This window comes from Sceloporus occidentalis, unplaced genomic scaffold, assembly GCF_023333645.1.
Source record: "Sceloporus occidentalis isolate IW3139 unplaced genomic scaffold, rSceOcc1.0.p SCAF_2, whole genome shotgun sequence".
Classification (NCBI taxonomy): domain Eukaryota; kingdom Metazoa; phylum Chordata; class Lepidosauria; order Squamata; family Phrynosomatidae; genus Sceloporus; species Sceloporus occidentalis.
The window spans coordinates 247,920,220-247,938,169 of NW_028316982.1; the positions used below are offsets into that span (position 1 = coordinate 247,920,220).

At 37.4% G+C, this 17,950-nt stretch overlaps 1 protein-coding gene across 6 annotated transcripts in view; it reads left to right on the top strand.

Moving 5' to 3' along the window:
* Positions 1-17,950, top strand: part of LOC149319946 (exportin-4) — an 81,020-nt gene that overhangs the window by 12,372 nt on the left and 50,698 nt on the right. For 2 of the 6 annotated variants that reach the window (XM_089512635.1, XM_089512636.1), the window contains exons 2-4: positions 740-845; positions 2,351-2,492; positions 4,202-4,340. In XM_089512635.1, coding sequence (XP_089368761.1) covers positions 740-845; positions 2,351-2,492; positions 4,202-4,340 — 387 coding nt within the window. Of the gene's footprint in view, positions 1-739; positions 846-2,350; positions 2,493-2,921; positions 3,139-4,201; positions 4,341-17,950 lie in introns of those variants that run through there. The other 4 variants (XM_089512637.1, XM_089512638.1, XM_089512639.1 and 1 more) reach the window with 4 other exon arrangements.

Sequence of the window (17,950 nt, forward strand, 5' to 3'; positions counted from 1 at the left end):
CTTATAGCTGGAACCAGAAATCATTTATGGCTCCTATCAGACAGATTCTAAGTTTGGGAGATCCACAATCAGGGTGCTGCTACAGACCTTGAAATGTTTAGTTCATGACATGCAGGAGTATAGCTGTAAAATCTACTCTCTACCTAATTGAAAAGTTCTTCCTTGGATGACACTGACTTTACTTACAGAACTTTACCACTGAAGAAAAGGATCTCATTATGTGGCAAAATGTATTTATAGAACCCAGACCATTATCTAGAGAACAGAAACACTTTTGGGTGTACAAAAGGTAACCATCCTTGACACATAGCATAGCACACTAGCTGTCTGGAGTTGATGTTTTAAGGTTTTGTCAAAGAATGGATTCAAAGAAGTATATCTTTGTATATTTTTATGCATCTCACAAAACTTTGCAAGATACCTAGTTTGCACACACCATGTTTGTTTGAATGACTCACAGAACTCTTTAAAATCCTTTATGGATAATAGTCATCTTGACAATTGGGTTCAAGAAGGAATAAAGTTGGATTGATGAGCCTTTCTTTTGACCCCTTCTATTATCTAATTTTAAAATTCTTTAAAAAGCATCTGGCTGTATGTTAGCACTCAAAGAACAACCTTCAATTAACAAGAGCCATCTTTCTGTTCGTGAAATAAGGGCTCATAGTACTACTGTTTTCACTAAAAGTGACAGTTTTCTGAATTCTTTAGGTAAAAAGAACCTTTATTTTACCATTAGGCACCACCTTCCATGGTCAATAATGAACAACGGCAGCATGCTGAACACATATTTTTATCATTTCGAAAATCAAAATCTCCATTTGCAGTTTGCAAGCATATTTTAGGTAAGTCCTTGTATGTCTGGCATTGAGCTAGATGAAACAATTATTTTGAAGCATATCACTTGCCTCCGTGTTGGTTATGTATGTGTGTGAACATGTGTATGTATGTTCTTCATTGTGATCCTGTGCACTTTCATTGCAGAGTCAGCCCTATTGATCTCAGTGGGATTTATTTCTGAGAAACATGAATTCATTCTTGGTGTCTTAACCATTCACCCACCCTTTCTTCATAGTCAGGGATCAATGGCTTTTGAAGGGTGGGTTGGAGAATGGTTAGGTCACCTCTACTACAAACTGTAGAAAGGAATGGGACCAGTTCAGTTTATGTGATTTTGCATAATTGGTATCCTATTATAGTAATTTGTTAGGAATGGATTCTTTTTAAAATGTTTTTGATTTTAGTCTGTTCAAAATATTTCTGCTTTATTTTTTCGTGAATGGTGCTCAAAAGTGTCTTGCATTATTAAAAATGAGATTTTTTTTTAAAAAAACACAGTTTTACATAAAAAATGTAAATATAATTGAATTACAGCTAAAGAGAATAAAATGTTCTCTGCCTGACATCTAATTTAGCACTCTGTCTCTGGTTAGCAAGAGCCAACATGGTGCAGTGGTTTGAGTGTTGAATTATGACTCAGGAGACCAGAATTCAAATCTCTGCTCAGCCATGGAAACCTACTGAGTGATCTTGGGCAAGTCTCACTCTCTCAGGTTCAGAGGAAGGCAAAGGCAAATCACCTCTGAATCAGTCTTGTCAAGAAAACCCTGTGATGGGTTCACCTTAGGATCTCCTTAGGTAGAATACTTGAAGACATGCAACAATAACAACTCTGGCTCGCACCCATCTTGCTGGAAGGAATGGGGTTGCCCAGATATCATGATCTAAATGATTGAGCACTGCTATATTCCATGCACCCAACAGGAGATTGGATTAGTTTATCTATTTCAGTAGATAGATTGCCTATAAAATTTGGTATGAATAGAGATAAGAAAGCCAAGAAGATTAAAGGAAGAGGATTGAAGAATTGATCTCAGCAGAACTAGAAATGAAATCATATATATTTTGATTTGGATTACTCTTTTCCTTTCTCCTGTTGGATGCAAGCATCGAATATAGCAGTACCCTTTTTGACTGGACTGATCTTTCTGGAAAGACTAAAAGTATTGAAATCTTTTGTTCTTAATTCCTGGTGCTAGGTTTTTTGTTTGTTTTTTAAAGCGTCTTAATTTTGCTCTTGGGTTATAGATTACTTTGTTGTTTTTCTTCAGTATTATTTTAGGGTATGTTTGAAATATTAATTTGTATATTTTACAATATAGGTTGCTTTAATATGTTGCATATTAAATTAATACTTTGTTTTAATATGTTATGAGTGGTAGTCTCTTGAATAAGGGATTGCTATTGAATAAAAATAAAATGAAAAATGAACTGCTTTTGCATTGGTGGATTTGCATAAAGAATGCTTTTTCAGTATAGGTGAATTTACAGTTTTGCTTCTTTCTGACAGAAACTAGTAAAGTGGACTATGTCCTTTTCCAAGCTGCCACAGCGATAATGGAAGCAGTTGTTCGTGAATGGATTCTGTTGGAAAAAAGTAGCATTGAATCACTAAGAACATTCCTTTTAACATATGTCTTACAAAGGCCGAAGTAAGTACAAAGTGTTGTTGAAACTATTTCTAAGGGTGCCTGAATATTCCAGAACTGTTGTAATCATTCCTGTTCTAATAGTTAAGTCATAATAATTTTTTGATGGCAAAGAGACCCCCAACTCAATGTTGTTGTTTGGAGTCGTGAAGGTTCCAAGTACTTTTCTTGGCATCCCTAGATAAAAGCACCAGACAGAAAGTGACAGGGAAAATTCTCTTCCCTGGAGAGCCACTGCTAGTTAGAATACATATTACTTGGCTATATGTATTTTGAGCTCTCTTCGGAAATTCTTACTTAAAGTTAATTTATTTATTTAATGAAAAAAGAAATTAACTTCTAGTATTAGTCCTTCCTCCTTCCATGTCTTCTGACTCTTTTTTAAAAAATGCTTTTCTTTGTATCTTCCCTTTTCTTTTCTTTTCTTTTCAGCAGCTAAAACTCAGAGGATGTCTAAGTACTTCAGAAGAAATGAGAGGGATGCAATGTGATTCCTGTTAATTTTTATAAAGATTTTAAATCTTAAACTAGGGACATTGTAAAGTCAGAACTGATTGACTGAATTAAAGCATTTTCATTTCATGCTTCATCTGAAGAAAATCTCCCAGAGCACTTTAAGTTAAGACAGCATTATGATGTATTTTAACAGGTTAATATTGTTATTTTCCTAGAGTTTTGGTCACATTTATTAATATCTTACTTTCTTAACTGCTTCCACATAGAGAGCAACTACATAGCCATTTTATTTCTTTATTACAGATCGTGGTTCAGCTATATGTGCTCCAAGGTGGTTTCCAGTGAATGTCAATTAAAATAATTTACTATGCTGGCTATATGCCGTAATAAATGAAATGAAATAATTCACGGTTAAAGTTTATGAGTAAAACTGAAAACTAGTAACCAAACATCAGTATAAGTAGGACTAAAATCTAATAAAAAATCAAATCTAATCTAATAATTGATATTAATAAAGAGACTGGTACTGTGCACTTAGAGAGGAATGGTGCTATCTTATACATGTCCTACGTGTGGGCTTTCCATTGATATTTGGCTGGCAATTCTAGAGATAGAAAACTGGGCTAGATAGTCCTTTGGTGTATTGCAGCATTGACTCTTCTATGTTAAGTTTATATTAGAACCACTATGAGTGCCAGTATGGTGTAATGGTTTGAGTGTTGGACTAAGACTCTAGAGACAAGCGTTCAAATCTTGGCTTGGCCCCAGAGACCCACTGGGTGACACTGGGCAAATCACACTTATCCTCAAAGGAAGGCAAAGGCAAGCCCCCACTGAATAAATTCTGCCAAGAAAAACCCATGATAGGGTCTCTAAATCGGAAACAATTTGAAGGCACAAAACAACAGCAAAAACTTAATTCAACGTGAAGGAGGCTGCCTGTGACAGTGAATGTAGTGTAAGAAATATAGATTAGAGGTCCAGATCCCCAACACTGCAAAGGATGGGCATCCTTGTAATGGCCAAGAAAGAATTTCTAAGAAATTAGTCATGTTTATAATGTGCTATAGTTATTGCTCAAGAAAGTCAGGCTTGAAGCAGTAGCAGACTGAACTATTTGACTTGGAAATGAATGGGATCAACTCAGCCTCTTCCTGTTCTCCCAAGTGCTAGTGTAGGTTTTTGCTTTGAAAATGTTAGAATGTTTGGCTTGGTCAATACTGGTGCTGAATATATTCTTTTATTATAATTTTCAGCCTTCAAAAATATGTACGGGAGCAGATATTATTAGCAGTAGCTGTAATAGTGAAACGAGGGTCCTTAGACAAATCAATTGAATGCAAGAGCATTTTTCATGAAGTCAGCCAGTTGATAAGCAGCTGTAACCCCACTGTGGTAAGTTTTTGCATTTTAAGTGTATTTTAACCTTGCTGTACAAACCTATCCTTGCATACTTAGATATTTAAGCTTGTTATTATCATTGTGAGACCTGGTCCACACATGGAGCAGAATGAGATGGTAGACTGGACTGTAGGTTTTTTGGTAAAAGACAGGGTATTGCACATTTGAATTCTTTGTTGCTTTGAAACAAGCTAACTAAATAATGAAAGCTCCATGCAAGTAGAAAGCATAGCAGGGACTACAGTAAAACACTTTTTCCTGGTTGTGCTAGCTAGTTCTTTACTTGATCTAGCTTGGGTCCCTTGCTGAGAGAAAGGTGACACATAAAATAAATAAATAGTACTTAACTACATGTAGTCCAGTGAGTTACAAGCCCCTTTTAGTACCTCTTTTTGCTGCATGTGTAGACCAGGCCAAAGTTACTGCATGAGGAGTTTTCTCATGTGAACTGTTGCAATATGAGAACAAGGTAGATCTTGATATTCTGGTATTAGGTGAAAACAGTGTTCTTAGATTCAAATTTCGTGTCTGAATTGTCGTTGACTCTCCTTGTGATTCATGAAGGGCTTGGAAAAGTTAGTATTTTTGGATCACAACTGCCAGAACATCTAAGCCACCACAGTCACTGGGAGCTAAGTCCAAAAATAACTTGTCCAAGTGCTGGATTTATGATAAGACTTCACAGTCAGGTTGTTAAATGATAACTTCATTTGTGTCTTAGAGCTGAAGCACTGAACTGGCTTAGAAGAGTCATTCCTGTTAAGAGTGGATTTTCCATTAACTGTCAGTGATTCCCTTTTACTCCGTTCAGTTTACAACTGCCCCTCACTTTGCCTTGTCTGTGGTTCAGCTGTTGGAATTGTCTGAGGAAAGACCTTTTCCATTCCCCAGGGAAGTGGTGTGGTTAGGCAGTAGGGGTGTGTGTGCAGGCATGGAACTGAAAATGGCAATATAAAATTTACTCGTATTACATTCTCAGAATCCAAATGAGGAAATATCCTCCTCCCTCTCATGGAGCTCTAAATAGATTTGCAACACCTTATTTCCACTTGTGCCTTTAGTTCAATCCCCAGTCAACATGATTGTGATCACACTGGCTGCAGGATTCTGGGACCTGTGGTTAAAAAGTAACATTTCCAATCTCTTACCTGTTTCAAATTAAAATTTTCATTATCTAGAGCTGAAAAATTGGAAATCTTTATCATCGGCTAGTGTTTGTCCAAAGACGAGGCATTTGTTTACTTCTCCAGATGAAATGAATGATGCAGGTCCTTGTGCCTAGAAAAAAATTCCCTGAAGGATGGTGTGAAAATGCATATTTATAAAATATTTATAAACCACATATTTATAAAACCTATTTCCTGGAACAACTGAAACATCAGGCTTCCTTTCCTAGTTAAATTAGGATTTCCTGTTGGTCAACAGTTTGTTCTTTCAAAAGATTTATTTATTTGATTTGTATACCACCTTTCCCCTAGGGTGTTGATACAAGGTTGCTTATAACATAATTTAAAAGATGCAACTGAAACATGATAAATTTTACATATTGAAATGCAAATGACATTAATTATACAATGCAAATAGCAATTTAAACGATTAAAATTTTTCACACTACTAATAAATCAACAGTGAAGTGTAAAGAGGTCCACTGCATCCATGTTAAAGCTTTTGATTGTAATAGGTAGGTGGTTGTCAAAGGCCTACCTGAATAGGAAAGTCTTTGCTGATAGAAGGCTGGTAGAAGGACAACAGGGAGATGGGTAGCCTATCATACACAACACAGTTAAGATTGCTTTATTTTACCAAGGTATGTGTATGTTTTTAAAAAATGTGAAATGCATTTTGCATCTATATAGAACAGTGACATTAGAAGACTACAACAAGATGGGTATTCATACTTTCGCTCTCTCCTCCCTCACTCCTCTTTCCTGTTTGGCTAAGAGAAAGCAGGAGCCTAGAGCTCCCAAGTGTGGGTCCTGTTTTCTCGGTTATTTTCCATGCTTCCCGTCTCCTTTTGCTTGATATAGGTTCCTTTGCCTGCTTAAGCTTTCCTTCATTCTTAATACATTCAGAAAATATCTCTATAAGTTTCTGCCTCTCCTCTTGGTCTCCTATCAACTCCCTCTGCAATTCATGTTAACTCATGTTCAAAAACTCATTAATGATCATAGGAGACAAACCAAATCAAATTTGTAATTCTTAAACTGAGCTACTTCTGGCTAATGGTGACTATCCTTTTTTCATCAACTGTTGAGAAAACTCAAAGTCTATCTCCATGGTTTTGCAAAGTATCATAAGAGTGTGTAAATTTGTGATGAGTGGGAAAGGGAGAAGATTTATTCCATTCCGTTTATTCCATTTTCTAATCAGTTCCAATTTTTAAAAATTTGAACAAATCTGCTTTACCTTTCTCAGTCTTTGCAATACAGGAACATGAAGCATCTATGTCCATGCATCTGTGTGTACTATCTCCATGTTCCTCTGACACTGTGATTAAAAAGTAAACAGAGTTACAGTTTGGATTGTAGAAAATCACTGAGAAATTGTAAAGTGAGAATTAACATGTTGTTTTATTTCATGGACACGTTTTTCTTAAATATTTTACAGATAAACAAATTTTTTTAAAAAAATATTTAAGACAGGACAATACCCCCGTGAATAAATTGTATAGATATTTAACCAATGCTGATTTTTAAAAGTCAGCCAGTCACATCCCATCAGATGTTTGGGAGTAGAGAAATACCTTAAAGTTGGACTGGAAAGATTATACTGTTGGAATCAGGCAGGTTTCCCTGGTGAAAATATTCCTTAAGTAGACTACCAGAGCTGAAAAGATCCTCTGCCTTGAAACTAACTTTCCAGACTCTCTCAGAGAAAGATCTGAGATGATGATCTCAAGGTGTGGTAGGACTGAATACTTACAGGATTGCCTGATTAGAATGCAACCAAGAGACACTGTAAACTATTTTTTCTGTGACATATTTGGGACATTGAGACATACAGTATTAAGGCATAATTATGAGAGAACAGGAAGAGACTTAGTGTTGCTAAAGGACTCTCCCAGCGTAGAGGTCATAATGCTTATGAGCTATGCCAGAGAATGTAGAATGAGACTGGTCAGTCAGTGCTCTTTCAAGGGATCTGTTTGGCTATATGTTAACACATCAAGGGAACATTTAATGTGAGAGACTGTTGGGTTGCACTACTAGCAATGGGGCAATAATCAGAAAAGACCTTTCAGATCTTGGTTTTTTTTATCACAGGATTGGGGATAATGAGAGTCTCCAGACATTGTTGGACTGAAACTCCTAGCATTCTTCCCCAGTGGCTATGTCTCCTAGCATGGATAGTAGTTACAGTCCAACAGCATCTGGAACGTGGCATGATGCTCACTCCTGTTTTAGCAAAAACTGAATCTCCTGTCTGTGGCATGTAGAGCAGTTATTTCTTCAAGGGCTACTCAAGATATGTTATTCTCCAAATAGTGATCCAGGTGCTAGAAGTATATACTACTACACAAACTGAACCCTCATCAAGTTATTGACCAGAAATTTTTTTTCTGTTACACAGAGCACAGATAATCTGATATAACAAATGTGTACATGTTGCATGCAACATGTAAACATGTAACTTGCAATGTTACATATAGAATAAAAACAATAGATAAATATTACAAATGTACAATATTGCAACTTTACAGTTGGGAACATTTCCTCTCTCTTTGTTACCATTTAAACTGAGCAGATCTTAAAAATCATTTTAAAAATATGGTGTAGTTGCCAAGTGTGGATAAAATTAACTTGGAGCCCTGATTCTACTAAAAAACACCAACAGACTGCACACATAACTAGAAGTATCCAGCACCAAAAGGGGCTTGGTAAATTGGGCCTATGCCTTTTGTATCTTTTCCTGCTTGAGCCTGTATCAGTCTCTGATGGACAGACCTGCTGCTGAAAAGCCAGGGACTAATTTTAGTCAGCTTAATTCATGTTTTCCACCACTGATTCCAAGATGCTGAGGAAATGTATGTGGGATAGGATACTCTTAACCACAAATACTTACAGTTCATTGACACTGAATGCTGGTACCGAACAGTTTTCCTGCTTTAGCATTGTGAAGGATTATCAATTCTGTGAGAGGCTGGGACTGTAGATTCATTGCTGTGTGTGTACATGTGTGTGTATGCACACACTATCAATTGCTTCGTATTAATATATAAAAATAGGCTGTTCAGCATGTCACACTGCTTACAATGTGTCAGATGAGTTACGTTACCCTGAAAGCTCTCATCACTGGAGAAGCAGGATAAGTGTGTTCATAATAGGCTATGGCAATCATTGGAAGTTGTTGAAATCAGTATTTAGTAAAAGACTTCTTAAATATTATACATGAAGTAAGGTGAGTGGTAAGACTCTTAAGTGCACACATTGCTATCTAAAATGCAAGGTGTATAAAATCCAAATGGGTTGGAGGTTGGAGGTTCAGTAAATGACTGGGAACAAATCTATATTTTCACCTATTTTCTCCAGTTTTGACTGGTGAGGGGCCAGTAACTTAGGGCTAGTGGTTAGCATTGGAAAGTCATTGCTGTTTGAACTCTAGTCTCGTTTGTCTACTAAAATCCTTTCATCACTGTTATAACTAATTTGCTACCCATCTAGGTTGTGCACCTACATCTTTCTTGACTAACTATATTTTTCTAAGTCATCTTTTCCACTGATTGAAGGGTATTGTGATCCATTCTGTATCTTTCCCATTCCTTATGAATATTGCCATACTGCAAAATCCATACTATGCTGCAAAATGTGGGTGGGACTGCATCTGATCTTGGACCCTTGCCAAGTAAACCATTTCATCAGCCTTAGGGAAATCTGCATAGTCGTGCTTAGTGCAATTCTCCCAGCTCTGAGAATTCTCCCAATTCTGAGGAAGCAACAGTGGTATCACGCTGTAGATCTGTGTGATGAATCTTGCATTGGGATCAAATGGCTTCATCACTAGTTCCTGTGCTTTGCTGCCAGATCCATGTGTTTTCAGATCTGTGTTCTTCCATTCAGACTCTCCTTGGCACTGCGGGTCTTTATGAAGTGTGTAACAATACTTGTAATAGCGGCATGACTTCATCAAAAGAGGATCACAGTATTTCCCTACATAAGTAAGTTGGTTTTGGTAGCGAAGTCTGTGAGAGATCTGTACTGTCATACCCATGCAGTCCTATCTCATCTGGATGACCTTGGCTTTATGGTGACTCATCAGAAGTTCAGCTTCTGTCAGTCTCAAATCATACATCTCATCAGCACAATTTGGGTTTAAAGAGCTGTCCTTCCTACTACAGAACAATTTCATCCACCATGCCTGGCTTTTGAGGGACAAAAGGGGGGTGCAATCTTGATAGGTTCAAGCCTTCATTAGTTCCATGGCATCCACCACTTTCATAATACCTTTGGCCAGGCTTGCATGAGGCCTCTTCAAATCTTGCTCAGATCTGTGTTGGCTCCAGAGACCTACCTTCTGCTTTCTACTCAATCTCTCAAGAGCAATAGCATCCTCCTTGGACTGCTGAATGAATAAATCCAGCCTGTTCCTATGCATGCCTTTCAGATCGCCCATGAACACCTCTCTGTTCAGAGAGGTATTCACAGTGCGTGCCTAAATACTCAAGTGATGTTAGCTATGGAGTTGTATGAAGAAGTATTTTAGGGCCCAAACAGACAGGCCAAAATAAAGCTTCTTCGACTCATTTAGGAAGTATGCTGTTTAAATGCTGCATGAGTCCTAAGAGGCTGGAAGCCATGCCAAAGCTACGCTCTAGTCTGAAGGACTAGAATGCAGCTTTGGTGCAGCTTCTGGCCTCTTAAGATGCATGTGTCATTTAAACAGCATACCTCCAGAGTGACCCAAAGCAGCTTTATTTTGGCCTGTCTGTTTGGGCCCTTCGATTGTCTTTTAATTGTAGTATATCTAAGGTTACAAAGGTATTTTGAACAAAAACTACTTGTATATTTACTGAATTTTGTCTTGAGACCTCAAGAGCTAGGTTTGAGTTTGAACTTTGTAAAGGCACTAGAGAGGGATACCCTCTGTTGCTCCTGATTTCTGCCTAGCACTCAAATGATTGGGTATTTCCATGAGCACCAGCTTTTAATTTAAAGTTTTTGAAGCTGCTGAAACTCCCTTTGGTTGGCATGGATTGCAGTAGTTACAATGAATGTGGGGCTAAGGCTTCTGTTCATACTCCGAGCTCTATTTATTTAATTGTCACCATTTAACAAGGTGGCAGCAGTTGGTTAACTATTTTGTGTGAATTGATATCAACAAACTCCACATACACACAGAAGTGCACACCAAAGGTCTGTCATCATAATGTTAATTTTGGGGGGGGGGGGTTGTAATTCTTCCATCCCCTCTTTCTTTCCTGGATATTACGTGGTTGATCCAAAACAACATACCAGGAATAACACTTGACCCTAATTTGTGACAGAGCAAATTCACACCATTCTTATTTGGCATCAAACTAAATTGCGAATAGATTGGAAATCAACCAAATAATCTTTCCTTGGCACCCCTTAATAGTTGGTGTGGTTCAGCAAACAGCAGATGCCTCACATTTCCCCAGCTCAGTTAGTTAGTTAGTTAGTTAGTTAATATGTCATCTTTCTCCCAAATTAGACCCAAGGCAGCTCACAAAAGATGCTTAAAATCAACAACAGTAAAACAGAACAATTTAAAAACACAATTAAAATGCCATATTGAAAGAACAAGTAAAGAAATTCAAAATCCTTAAAAATACTATGTTAATATAAAACCAGATATAAAACCAAAAACATACCCAAGCAACTGCTCCAATAAGAAGCCTTCCTGGACTCAATTATGTATCAAAAGCCCGCTTCAAAAGAAAAGTTTTTACTTGCCAGGGAAAGGAGAGCAGAGAAGTGGCCAGCTTATCCTCCCACGAAGGTGAGTTCCAAGAGATGGGAGCAGCCACTGAGAAGGCTCACTCATGCCCTTACCAAATGATCCTGTGATGGTGGTGGGACTGAGAGAAAGCTTTCCCCAGAAGATCTTAAAGTTCTGGTAGGTTCCTACGGGGAAATAGCATCTTTCAAATAGTTTTTCATGTCAGCATGGCAGGGAGGAAATGCTTGTTCCTGGATTCTCACCTTTGACTCCTATGTGAATTTCAGTGCCATAATCCTTAGGATTTTGAGGAGGAATTCAGTAAATATGGCAAATGCATTTTGTTCAAAAGACTTTTATATCTTTGAGCATATTACAACAAAAGTAAGAGCTCTTCACTAATATATTAAAAACATCTCTTTCCTGTGCTAATTGTACTTTTTTACTTTATATCAAATAAAACTCAATAGATATTTTTTAAAGTCTAAGAACACAAAGAATTAATCAAAGCTTATAATGGAAACACACATTTCTCCTGTATCTTCAGTATTCAGGATTTCCAAGACAAAATCTTCTTCTGAGCAATGTAATTCCCAGACAGAACTGAATATTAATCCCAGCACTATTAACATCTTTAGTAGTTGGCACTGATCTGAGTAGTAGCTGGATTTTAACTGCAGAGCATCTAAAACAACAGTTTAGGACAGACTTTCCCCATTAACCCCATGATGAAGTGGACTCATTCTACGAAAGCGTATGCTACGAACTTATTTTTCTCAGTTTATCTCAAAAGTGCTACAAGATCCCTTTGCATATTGATTTTCCAGACTAATAGAGCAATGTCTATGAATTCTCACATTCGCTCTAGACTTCAAAGATATAGCCATGTTAGTCTGTAGAATCGGTACGTAGCACCTTTGAGACTAACTGAAAGAAATTGGCAGCATGAGTTTTCGTAGACCTCAGTCTACTTCTTCAGAAATGTATCCGAGGAACTACGTACTGATTCTACAGACTAACACGGCTATATCTAATCCATTTTGACACAACTTTACCTGCCATGGCTCAATGCCGTAGGATTCTGGGAATTGTAGTTTTGTGAGACGTTTCTTCTCTGTCAGAGAGCCTTGCTGCCACAACAAACTACAGTTCCCAGTAATTCCATAGCATTGAGCCACGATAGTCCAACTGGATTATTTCTGCAGTGTAGATGCAGCCTAAAATAGGTTATACTGTATATACAGACAAGGCGTTAAACTAATTGTGACTTGCTAAAGTACTTGTTTCCAGAGTACCTATACTACTTCCACAGCTCCTTTGTTTCTCTTTGTGTGCTTTCTCCCTCTGTATTAGTATCTCATCCACAAGGTCGAGATTGACTCGAGCGTGGTTAATACCAAAAATTAGGTGTACCAGTTGAGTGATGTTATCATGTATTTCCTGAATTCTTAACCATCATTTAACACTGATGATACAAGTTTTCTTGACACATCTAAGAAGAACAGTAGTTCTATAAATCAACCTGACAATACCTAAAAAGAAAACTCTTCAGTCAGCAGGGTGATCTTCATATGTAGTGATAACACAGCTTTGAAGCTCTAAGGGAATCACTCTTTATTTTTGTTTACATATAAAAGCATATGCACAACACAGATTGGCATTTTCCAAATGGATTTTACTGTTTGGAGAAGTACTTTTTAAAGGTACTACAAGAGCTGCTTGTCATACTGGTGTCTGGGACACACATGTCGAATGGAGGCACAAAAGTTTTAGCTGCTGAAATTAATTCTCTGAAAGAGCCTTTGTTTTGGACAGGTGTGCACTCCCCTCTGTATTTTCCTAAACAGTCTTTGAACTCTTATCCCTTTCATCCTCTGTAACCTAACCACCCTCAAATAAAGTCATGCATGTATTTCACCAACAGCCCCAGACACAAGTGTGAAATCCCTTCAAACATTCATTATGGCTTAAACTTTCAGTTTAAGTGACATTCTTTTTGAAGGCACGAGTCACACTTTTTAAGAGCATGGAAGCATGCAGATCTATATCTGCTGTGTGCTGTTTCTTAACATACTAAAAATGTTTGTGTGTGTGTGTGTGTGTATGTGTGGTGCAAGTGAGGTTTTGGGGTTCATTAAATCACATTTTATTTTTAAAAAGAACAATAGTTATCTGGGACTATTTTGCTTCCACTGGGTGTCTGATTGCCCAGTTAATCTCTCTTAACACATTCTCATTGATCTTCTGTTGGAGCAGCTGAAAGTCTCTTTTAAGCATGGCAAACTTTTATAAAGTATATTCCTGGTAGTAAAGCCTAACTGGGGTAAGTGCCAGGCTATTCTAAGAGAGAGACTGTTCTCCAAACAACAAAAGTATTTTATTTTGTCAGGTGGACTTATTGTTTGAGTATGTAGTTTGTTCCTATGGTAGAACTGATGAAATTTCTCGTCAGTGAGACAAACTAGTTCACATGATAAACTCTACTGGTATGAAGTTAATGTTCCAATTCTAGTTACTTGCCTAAAGACCTACTTTTAATTTGGTTGCCAAAAGCAGATACTTTTGGCTGTTTTCATTGTCTAGAGTTCTTAAATCTAATTTAATTATAAAGTGTTAATAATTTTGGTAGACTGCCCGCACTGAAATTTTACAGATATTAAGAGCCTGAGTATTTGCTGTGGACTCATGCACATCCATTCTTTCTCTTTTCATTAATCATGATTTGATGTTCAGTAAGCATTTGCATTAACCATGGCTAGTAGTAACCAAGATTTTCTTAACTGAGGTTTCCAGATGTTTTCCAAACCATGATTATGAAGCAGTTCTAATTCATCTTACTTTTCATTAGTGTCAATGTATACCTGACCATTCACTCTGGTTAAGGCAAAAAGAGTGCATTTGTGAAGGAAGGGGAGAGTATGTGAGCTCAGAGCAGATTCTGACATCCTATATTTGATAAGGAATTAGAAATATTACAGCTTTACTAGTTTGCCATTGCGATGTAAAGAACAACTATAGAGATTTAACAAAGATTAAAGGAAAGAAATTACCTACAGTAGGGATGTGAATTTGTGGCGTTTCAGATGTTGTTGGACTTCATCTCCCATGAGTGTTACTTTTCATGGCACAGGAGTTGTAGACTAATAATATCTAGAGAGTCACCCATTTCACATCCCTAAGCTAGGACATTTTTTTGGACTATATGACAATACAAGGCAAAGAGCTAGGCATAAATCAAAGATATAGCTGTGTTAGCCTGTAGAATCAGTATGTAGAGAGATGTTGTAGCACCTTTAATACTAACTGAAAGAAAGAAGTTGGCGGCATGAGCTTTTGTAGGCTTCAGTCTACTTCGTAATACTGATGAAGTACAGTTGAGTCTACGAAAGCTCATGCTGCCAACTTCTTTCTTTCAGTTAGTCTCAAAGATGCTACAACATCTCTCTACATACAGGTAGGCCTAGTGATTAAAATTTAACGTTTGTTTTTAATTTTTATATTGCGCTGTAAGAGGCAAGCATGCCCAAACTCTGAGCACATGGAACATAACCATAATCAACATTTGTTACAACAGAAGACAGTGATGAATGTACAAGAAAAAACACCATCTTATTTGTTGTAGATTATGGAGTTCATGCTTGGTACTGTAACCAGCTATTAAATTCAGCTTAAACACATATTTCATATAAAAGCCCCCCCCCCCTCTCTTTTGAGGTCCGTCTGGGATTTATATAGTAAGGAAGAATGTTAATTTTGTGTATCCTAGCTGAGATAACTAGCTGTCTGTGGGGTCAAGGTACTGACATCAGAGGCATTTCTGAACAAAGATGTTGCAGTTGGTGCGTGGATGGCACTACTGTCAGCTGTTGTGTGACCTCGCATAAATAGTATCATCACGACTTTAATCTTTCGGGTGTTCAGAGGTAGTGTGCATATTTCTGTTTAACCCCTGGACACATGCTGGCATGCGTGACCCTTTAACAATTCCTATTCCTCTGTCCATCCGAGCCACCTTGGCTCCAAATAGTCTAGGAGAAAAGCCAGTAGTTGTGTACATCCATTGTTCATAATACATTGTGAAAATACTAAAACTTGGTCCTTTTTTATGTAACTTGTGGAGAATTTGGCATATACATTATGGGCCCTAATCGGATGTTATGAACCTATGAATTCCCTTTTGACACCTGAAAATTTATCTTATGCAGAGATATGAAAGAGGAAGTACACATGCATTCGAGTATATCTACATACTTCATGTCTTTGGCAGTTTTAGCCAGTGAACTGAATTTTGTTTTATATTCTGATGCCATACTAGTACGGATTTGGATTCTGCCCTTTCTTTGTAGTATATAAGTATACTGCCCTGACCAAGACCTTCTTAACCTCCAAGAAAATACTGCATCAGGCACCTTCAGACCATTCACTGGGAAACACCACTAAGATGATACTATTGTTCCACTGCTATAATGTAGTTTGTAACTACTGTCATGAACATGCAGACTTTAAAAATCCATTTAGTTAGAAATGGAAACTTTTATTGGGACTTCATATAGTATATTTCTGTCAAACTAATTCTATTTGGATGACCCATACTAAAACTTCTTCCTTTTTGCCAATGTTAATTCTTCTCCAAATAAATTAATTCTAGCCCATTTATTTATTCTCTTCATACAGGATTTTTCTCTGCAATATATATGAGCAATTTGGTGTAGTGGTTTGAACATTGGATTATGACTCTGGAAACCAGGGTTTGAATCCTGACTCAGCCATATAAACCTTTAGACACACTCTCTCAGCCTCAGGATGGCAGTGGCAACCCCCCCTCAAAGAAACTCGCCAAGAAAACCCTGTGATAGGTTCACCTTAGTGTCGCCATAAGTTGGTAATGACTTGAAGCAACAGAACAACAACAACAACATAAAACCGATCAGAGTTTGCAGAGACAGTTTTTTTATATTGGGAAATCATAACTCTTCCTTAAACCACTCCCAAAAATGTATTTTCATGCCATTTGAATTTTGTACTTTGTAATTTGAATCAATTTTTTGTGCCCTGGTCTCTAAAGCAGCAGAAAACAAGCTTCTCCATCTTTTATGATAGTGCTTCTTAAAATTTAATCTCAGTGGGCCAGCAGGGGTTTTTCACCAGTTTGTTGACTAGGAACTGGCATCATATTTGTGCCCATGGGCTACAACTATTTCATTCTTTACTTTTTTGTGGGTTTTTTGGGCTATGTGGCCATGTTCTAGAAGAGTTTATTCCTGATGTTTCGCCAGCATCTGTGGCTGGCATCTTTAAAGAATGCTCAGAAGATGCCAGCCACAGATGCTGGCAAAACGTCAAGAATAAACTCTTCTAGAATATGGCCACATAGCCCGAAAAACCCACAAAAAACTATGGATGCCGGCCATGAAAGCCTTCGGCTTCACATAGAATCATAGAATCATAGAGTTGGAAGAGACCGCAAGGGCCATCCAGTCCAACCCCCTGCCATGCAGGAAATCCAAATCAAAGCATCCCCGACAGATGGCCATCTAGCCTCTGCTCAAAGACCTCCAAGGAAAGAGACTCCACTACACTCTGAGGGAGTGTGTTCCACTGTCGAACAGCCCTTACTGTCAGGAATTTCTTCCTAATGTTGAGGTAGAATCTCTTTTCCTTCAGCGTGCATCCATTGTTCCGGGTCCTGTTCTTTGAAACTCACGGTGGTCTAGCAGTTAATGGTTCACAGACTACCACTGGTCAGTAGTCTGCCACTTTAAGTAGTGTGGTTCTACATGACATCTCTTCAGATATTTAAAGATGATCTTTTATCACCTCTCAGAGTTCTGTTCTCCAAGCTGAACATATACAACTTTCCAAAGTGTTACTCCCAGGGCTTGGTTTCTAGACTTTTTACCCTCTTGTTTGTCTTCCTCTGAACACATACCAGTTTGTTAGACTTCTTTTTGAACAGTGGTGCCCAGAACTAGACACAGTATTCCAGATGACAGCAGACATTTTATCTCTTGATCTAGATCTATACTCCTGTTGATACAGCCTAAAACTTCACTGAAATTATATCCTTATTTGTAATTTTAACTGATTTGTTTAGGTCTTATTCTCTAGAAAAATTCTCCCACTTCTGGCACTTTGTCTCAAGAACAGATTGCATGGTATCGAATATGATGACTTTTTGGTGCCAGACAAGTAGAGAATTTGAAGGGTTTTTTTTTTTTTTTGGTGGGGGAGGGGAAAACATTTTTTCTTTATTTTTTTTATAGATGAAGGAACACCCTGAAATTTTGGAGAAATTTGGAAAAAAATAACCTGTGCTATTAGGATTCTTTACAGGTTGAAAGTTTATTTTATTTTGCTTAACAGTGGGTTTTAAAATTTACACAGTACAAATTTCTCCCATATTTTATAATTTACCATCATAGGACCAATTGTTTTCTCTCTCCCCTCCTCCCCCCTTTTCCCCTTATTCTGTCCTGGAAAATAGAAATATACTACCTTTTCTTGCTCTGTTTTTCTAATTTAATCCATGCTGTATTTTGTATCATATTCCACCAGTACAATTCTTAACAATTGGATTGCCTCAAAGTATAATTTAACTGAGGGTTGATAATCACCCTGTTTCTTTAAAAGCATAACATGTATAATTTGGTTTAATAGACAATTATGTTTAGCATATTAAAAGTACAGTTTATTGAGACAATAATTAC